At 44.3% G+C, this 7,889-nt stretch overlaps 1 protein-coding gene across 6 annotated transcripts; it reads right to left on the bottom strand.

Annotated features, from left to right (window-relative positions):
- Positions 1-239: 239 nt before the first annotated feature.
- Positions 240-7,848, bottom strand: PARS2 (prolyl-tRNA synthetase 2, mitochondrial). 6 transcript variants are annotated; one of them, XM_030206361.1, is made up of 3 exons: positions 7,394-7,694; positions 5,769-6,048; positions 240-1,891 (listed from the first exon to the last, which is right to left on the bottom strand). In XM_030206361.1, the coding sequence occupies exon 3, from the start codon at positions 1,858-1,860 to the stop codon at positions 451-453; it is 1,410 nt and encodes a 469-aa protein (XP_030062221.1). In that variant the 5' UTR covers positions 1,861-1,891; positions 5,769-6,048; positions 7,394-7,694; the 3' UTR covers positions 240-450. The 6 variants fall into 6 exon arrangements, with proteins under 6 accessions (XP_030062221.1, XP_030062222.1, XP_030062224.1 ...); XM_030206362.1 differs by having other exon boundaries at positions 7,398-7,694; XM_030206364.1 differs by lacking the exon at positions 7,394-7,694 and adding an exon at positions 7,061-7,075.
- Between the last annotated feature and the right edge of the window lie 41 nt (positions 7,849-7,889).

The raw sequence follows: 7,889 nt of genomic DNA, 5'->3' as shown, positions 1-7,889 counted from the left end.
CTTAGTGGTTTCAATTTATAGAACATCCTACTTCCCAGGGCACACACTTAATGTCTAGTGTTAGGTTAGAATCTCATAAGATACCCAGCACCTGTAAACCAGGTTCCAAGTTAAATACCTTTCCCTGAATTACCCGATTTTTATTTTGTCCACTTCAGGACAGGGGACCAAATGTGAGAACTTTTGCCACAAGTCTACTGCTAAAAATAGAAAATTTAGAACCGCTTTGCAGAGGACACAGCTTTACTGGATTCAAAATTTTATTCATATTTTGCCAAAGCACAGCACATTAATACAGACAGCATAAACTGGGATTCAGCTGTGTGAAGACCCCGTAGGTGCATGTTAAGCTGTGTTGATCTCCACACGACCAAACTGCACAACCTTTCTTCCAGCTGCACGAGACATATTTTACAGATGGAAGCAGTGCGAATCAGTGGCAGACGTGCTCTATGCAGCTTGCATTTCATTCAGCAATCCCATAACACCCTCTCTGGACAGAAACACGACCTCCCCAGTGTTCTGACACCAAACTTCAAACTGGGATGGGGTATCTAACACTCTCTTCCCTGCTACGATCACATATGGATACCCCAGCCTCTTAGCGTCCTTCAGTCGTTTCCCAATACTGAAGTGACTCCTGTCATCCAGAAGCATGTCACCCTTCAGCTGAGGGGTGGCCTCTGTAATGTCATCATAGAGAGCTTCTACAAGGGCAGTGGCGCTTTCCTCCTTGCTGCCTTTCTTTGGGGGAATGAAACAGACCTGGTAAGGGGCAATAAGCCCTGGCCACCGAATGCTGTCCTCTGTTGACAGGACTTCAATAGCAGCGGCCAACATGCGTGTAACACCCAAGCCATAGCATCCCATTTCTGCTAGAACAGGCTGGTTCTGGGCATTAGAATAAGCAGCATTAAAACTAGAGGAATACTTAGTGCCCAGGTAAAAAGTGTGCCCGATCTCTATCCCTTTTGTTTCGGCCAGTTTTCCTTGGCAGGCTGGGCACAGAGTCTGGCCAGGGTTTACCGCTTCCACGTTGGCCGAAAACTGACAGCCCGAGCAGACCAAGAGCCGATCCTCACCAATTTCTGCAGGAAGCTGAAATTCATGCGACATCTGTCCGCCAATGTTGCCAGTACTGGCCTGCACCTTTACAAACTGCAAACCCAACCTACTAAGCAAGTGACAGTAGGCATCACACACGGCGTTATAGGTGTGGTGTGCTGCCTCCTCTGAGACGTCAAAGGTGTACATGTCCTTCATGTAAAACTCTCTGCTGCGCAATAAGCCAAAGCGAGGCTTGGGCTCATCCCGAAACTTTCGGGTTACCTGGTAAAGCAAGAGAGGAAACTGTTTATAGGATAAGGTACCCTGGGAGGCAATCAGGTCTGTTATAACCTCTTCGTGAGTAGGCCCTAAGCAGTACGCCTTATTGTGTCTGTCTCTAAGTCGGAAGAGTTCACTCGCCATTAAATCCCACCGTTCACTTACTCTCCAGAGTTCTGCACTGCATAAACTGGGCATGTTAATTTTCTGCCCTCCTATGGCCTGCATTTCTTTGTCTATCAGTCTAATGAGTTTCTCCATGGCCCGAACCGTGTAAGGCAGATAGGAATAACATCCGGGGCTTGAAGGATAGATTAAACCTGCTTGCAGCATTAGCTGCTGGCTTTTGCAGGTCAGCTCACTCAGTTTGCCCTGCAGTGCAGGAACCGTGTCCTCCCGGAAATTCATAGGCTGAAAGAACTGGGACTGCAGAAGTCGCTTTGTTCTAGCGACGCGACAGTGCTGGAACCTGGAATGGTGCCGACGCCAAGCGTCCAGGCTGAACAGTAATTCCCTCCGTCCTCTTCGTAACATTCTTTCTGCCCAGTTCTGCAGGCTTATGCCACTGTGAAAGAAAATCAATCATGTTAAATGTTAATTTGTGTAACGTGCATCACTTCAACCTTTCGTTAGCACATTATTGATCAGAAATGATAATACATTTTTACTAGAGCCGCCCACCAATCGTGATTAATCGCGTAAATTTTTTTTTTACTCGCATCAATAATTTTAACTCGATTAATCGCATCATTTTTTTTTTGTTACATTTGTACCCTGCGCTTTCTCACTCATGGCAGGCTCAATGCGGCTTACATATTGTATACAGGTACTTATTTGTACCTGGGGCAATGGAGGGTTAAGTGACTTGCCCAGAGTCACAAGGAGCTGCCTGTGCCTGAAGTGGGAATCGAACTCAGTTCCTCAGTTCCCCAGGACCAAAGTCCACCACCCTAACCACTAGGCCACTCCCCTACTGTTGCTACTATTTGAGATTCTACATGGAATGTTCCAACATTCCATGTAGAAATTGGCCCTTGCAGATCACCAATGTGGCCGCGCAGGCTTCTGCTTCTGTGAGTCTGACGTCCTGCACAGAAACAGAAGCCTGCGCAGCCTTCTACATGGAATAGCAACATTCCATGTAGAATCTCCAATAGTAGCAACATTCCATGTAGAATCTCCAATAGTATCTATTTTATTTTTGTTACATTTGTACCCTGCGCTTTCCCACTCATGGCAGGCTCAATGCGGCTTACATGGGGCAATGGAGGGTTAAGTGTCTTGCCCAGAGTCACAAGGAGCTGCCTGTGCCTGAAGTGGGAATCAAACTCAGTTCCTCAGGACCAAAGTCCACCACCCTAACCACTAGGCCACTCCTCCACTATCAAGCTGCTTTCTCCTATAAGGAGGAAGAAAAATGGCAGAAAGTTGAATGTGAAAGATGTTATAGGACCCACATACATTTTTTGGATGTAGATGATACACCGTGTAGTAATGAATTTCATACTAACGTGTTTGTCACGCCTATGGATGGAAACACTATTTTGGAATATAACAGCTATCGTCCTAGGCACCTACGTAACCCTTTTCACAGTTTTTATGCTTCCGCCGGATTTGTACGGCGGACGAAGATTTCAAAATACAGTCTAAGAGGTTCTACCAAAATATGGTTCATAAGTACATAAGTACATAAGTAGTGCCATACTGGGAAAGACCAAAGGTCCATCTAGCCCAGCATCCTGTCACCGACAGTGGCCAATCCAGGTCAAGGGCACCTGGCACGCTCTCCAAACGTAAAAACATTCCAGACAAGTTATACCTAAAAATGCGGAATTTTTCCAAGTCCATTTAATAGCGGTCTATGGACTTGTCCTTTAGGAATCTATCTAACCCCTTTTTAAACTCCGTCAAGCTAACCGCCCGTACCACGTTCTCCGGCAATGAATTCCAGAGTCTAATTACACGTTGGGTGAAGAAAAATTTTCTCTGATTCGTTTTAAATTTACCACACTGTAGCTTCAACTCATGCCCTCTAGTCCTAGTATTTTTGGATAGCGTGAACAGTCGCTTCACATCCACCCGATCCATTCCACTCATTATTTTATACACTTCTATCATATCTCCCCTCAGCCGTCTCTTCTCCAAGCTGAAAAGCCCTAGCCTTCTCAGCCTCTCTTCATAGGAAAGTCGTCCCATCCCCACTATCATTTTCGTCGCCCTTCGCTGTACCTTTTCCAATTCTACTATATCTTTTTTGAGTTACGGAGACCACAGGGCTAAATACAACAACAGAGCCCTGTTACTTACTGACAAGCAACCTAGAGAGTCAGACAGTGCGTGTAGCACTTTTGTGCTGAAGTTTATGTCGGGAGGGGATGCGGTGGCAAACATAATCAAACACAATGGGGATATAATGCAAACACACCCTTTATTTAAAAATCAGTCTTTGCGGGTAGCCTTTGCGCGTGCAAGAAATTTAAAAGAACTACTAAGCCCCGCACAACTACCAAGTGTCAACAACTCCTTGCTATTACCCGGGGGGGGGGGGGGGGGGGGGCATTTCAAATGTGAATCCCCTAGTTGTAAGACTTGTGAGATCACTCGGCAAACTGATGCTTTCTGCAATCCAGCAGATAAAAAAGTATATCATCTAAGACATCACACTTCTTGTTCAACCACACACGTTGTATACGTTGTGAAATGCCCGTGAGAAGTTTTTTTTTAATTTTTGTTACATTTGTACCCCGCGCTTTCCCACTCATGGCAGGCTCAATGCGGCTTACATGGGGCAATGAAGGGTTAAGTGACTTGCCCAGAGTCACAAGGAGTTGCCTGTGCCTGAAGTGGGAAATGAACTCAGTTCCTCAGTTCCACCACCCTAACCACTAGGCCACTCCTCCACTGTTGCTACTATTTGAGATTCTACATGGAATGTTCCAAGAAGTCGGCCCTTGCAGATCACCAATGTGGCCGCGCAGGCTTCTACATGGAATGTTGCTAGTGGAATAGTAACATTCCATGTAGAATCTCCAATAGTATCTATTTATTTTTGTTACATTTGTACCCTGCGCTTTCCCACTCTTGGCAGGCTCAATGCGGCTTACATGGGGCAATGGAGGGTTAAATGACTTGCCCAGAGTCACAAGGAGCTGCCTATGCTTGAAGTGGGAATCGAACTCAGTTCTTCAGTTCCCCTGGACCAAAGTCCACTACCCTAACCACTAGGCCACTCCTCCACGTGGGCAAGACTAAAAGGGCTTTACGTACCTGTATTACTGAGCACAGATCCTCTATCACAAAACGGCGCACAGGAGCTCTGATTGTCTAACACTATATTACATTAGGACATAATTTCAGTGAATTGAGGTGTTTGGCCATTGACCGGATTTATCCCTCCCACGGGGTGGTGACATCAATCGTATTTTATTACAGGAGCTATTTTGGATTTTTCACTTGCGTTCTCTAGTGCCACAAAGTCTCAATACAAGTCTACAGTAGGGCTGTTACATGTGAATTAAGAACTCCAACACATAGTTTCCGCTTTAACTTTACATGCGTTTCCAGTTGCTTCCCTTTAAAACAGACACCGCCATTTTTTTGACAGCTGATGGAGGATGCGGCTAGGCGGGAGTGAAGCTGCTGTGAGTCAGAATTTGTTTGGGTTTTTAAAACATGTATTCACTGGTTTGCTGATTGATGCTTTTTTGTTTATCTGCAGGTGTTCAGGCTCGTTTCCCTTGAAAAAGCAAACTGGTGAAACAGATGTCCGTCGGGACATATGGAGCCAAAGATAAGGGCAGCCCCGCTGAATACATATTGCAATGGTCATCCAGCAATTTAATTTAATTCATGATATTGTTAAGACTATATGGCCAGATGCACTAAATTTGAGCCACTTAATTTCAAGTCATGTTAATATGGATGGAGGCAGTTTTTCTGCCGATGATTAAGACTAATCACCATAAAGGTCTTATATTATATTGGGGATGTGTGAGCGGGTGATTCATGAGACATTTTCCCCTGCTTTCTCCATAATTAACAGTGAACACAGTGAATTTGCAGTCTTCATAGTAACATAGTAAATGACGGCAGATAAAGACCTGTACGGTCCATCCAGTCTGTCCAACAAGATAAACTCATTTTACATGGTACATGATACTTTATATTTATACCCGAGTTTAATTTGTCCTTGCCATTCTCAGGGCACAGACCATAAAAGTCTGCCCAGCTCCCGTTTTGTTTACCCAATCTCTGCTATGATTCCATGGAAGCATTCCTTCTAAACCGGATTCCTTTGTGTTTATCCCACGCATGTTTGATTACTTGCCTATTCATATAAACAATCCGCACCCGAAAGGAGCCCAAAATAGCCCAAGCTCAATCCGCGATCCCGCACCCGAAAGGAGTCCAAAATAGCCCAAGCTCAACCCACGATTCCACACCCGAAAGGAGCCCAAAATAGCCCAAGCTCTCTGAGGAGCAGCAGGGGGGAGCTGCTCTTCTCTTGCTGAAATTCCACGTGGTCACTGCTCGGTGTTGAAATCCCACGTGGTCACTGCTCGGCTCGCTGCTGCTGCTGCTGCCACCTCTCCCAGGGCTGATGATGAGTCATCAGCTGAAGACCTCATCACCCACTTCACCCTCCTATTAGTGCTGAGCTGGAATACAGGAGGAGAAGACTCCAAGCAAGTCTAGCGTGCCATGAAAGCTGCTTCTTCTTCCCTAAGAGGTGGTTTGTAAAGTACATAAAAGAAACTTCAACAAGTTTGGGAAAAAGACTTGAATGCTCATCTTTCAAACAAAACATGGCAATCTTTTTGGGCCTTTGGTCCTAGAGTTTCAGAGGGTATTTTACTACAGCTTAGCTCGAGTTATCTGCAGCAGAGCCCACAGCAATAAAATGGGCCCTGCTGCAGATAACTCGAGCAAGATGAAAACGGTAGTGGAATTCAAATATGCGTGGGATAAACACAAAGGAATCCTGTTTAGAAGGAATGGTTCCGCGGAATCTTACCGGATATTGGGTGGCGACGCTGGCAATTGAGAAACAAAATGGGAGCTCGGCAGACTTCTACGGTCTATGCCCCGATTGTGACCGAATAGATTGGGATGGGCTGGAGTGTAAATTTTAAGGGGCTTTGACGTTAGCTTCAGAACTTAGTAAAGAACAGTGCTGGGTAGCCTTCTACGGTCTGTGCCCTGAGAAAGGCAAGGGCAAATCAAACTCGAGTATACATACTATGTAAATGAGTTTATCTTGTTGGGCAGACTGGATGGAACGTAAGGTCTTTATCTGCCGTCATTTACTATGTTACTATGCTTTAGTAAAAGACCCCCTCAATGTCTGCTTCAATCACCCTATCCTTATACTTCGTTTATCACTGCTCGCTCTGGACCCCCAGGAAAGCCAAAGCTAGCAGTCAAATTCTATTGATTTATGTTGGTCTTGCTCCAAAACAACAGGTACACTTTCCCATATGTGGGGAAAATGTGGGATACAAATGCAATAAATAAATATGTTATACGAGTGTGGCATTTTTTGGTCAGACATATGGGATAAAGTTTCAGAAATATTTTTATCTACTAATATTTCCCTCCAAATCATCATTTGGAAGTCCTTCATTATGCCTGAAATATCTGATGATCCAGATAAACTTTTATTTGACTTTCTAATCTCTATTGCCATTAAAATTATCGTAAATCTTTGCAAGGTTAATTCATCTCTCTCTCTTACCAAATGTGGTGGAATTGGGTTATTTTATATAAGAACTATGAATCCAAACTTCGATGTCATACATTCCCCAACTCTAGGAAATTATTAAAACGGAAAACGATAGATACATATATTTCTAACTTATAATTTGCAAGGCCTGCGATAATCCATTTTTGAGCCTTCTACACCTTTGTCCTTAGATTAATTCTCATTACTCATGCTTGCTTTTGTGCTTTGTTTGTTTATATTGCTCTCACAAATTCGACACTTAGGTAATTCATAATTTCATGAATATTATTCATATTGTTAATATTTTAAAATACAATAAAATAAAAAAAAAGATTAGTCCCCTACCTACAGGAAAGAACTGTGCAGCGCAGCAGCAGGGGATCCTAATTACAGAAAAGAACTAGAAGAAGAAGAGGAGACCAAGCTCCGCCCCCACCTCCACGCCTCCTTCTCCCGCATTGGCTGACGGATGCAGATGCAGGTCCACTCTTTCCGACAGATTGGCTGCAAGCAAACCAGGAAGCGGAAATAGAAAGCGACCATGAGGGGAGGATAAGCTACTTTCATGTTAAACAAGTATGAGGGGTTGAGGCTTTTTTTGTTTTGTTGCCTCTGCCGCAGGATATTAGAGTAAATGCTTGATTAAAAAAACCCTGCGTGTTCCTCAGTGTTTCAATTGGGGCTGATACACCTAAGGAGGTTGATTGATACTCACATTCCACCCCGCTTTACCGTCTTTTCTCAGATGAAGGATCACCCCTCCTTGTCTCTGATGGCGTCAGCAACAATTTATGATGGTAACCAATAGTAAAACACCATCGATCCAAGACAACAACCAATC

This window comes from Microcaecilia unicolor, chromosome 6, assembly GCF_901765095.1.
Source record: "Microcaecilia unicolor chromosome 6, aMicUni1.1, whole genome shotgun sequence".
Lineage (NCBI taxonomy): Eukaryota > Metazoa > Chordata > Amphibia > Gymnophiona > Siphonopidae > Microcaecilia > Microcaecilia unicolor.
This window is presented reverse-complemented; position numbering and strand designations above follow the sequence as displayed.

Excerpts from the sequence above, each read along its gene's own strand:
- PARS2 (XM_030206366.1), bottom strand. The coding sequence starts at position 1,860 with ATGTTACGAAGAGGACGGAGGGAATTACTGTTCAGCCTGGACGCTTGG.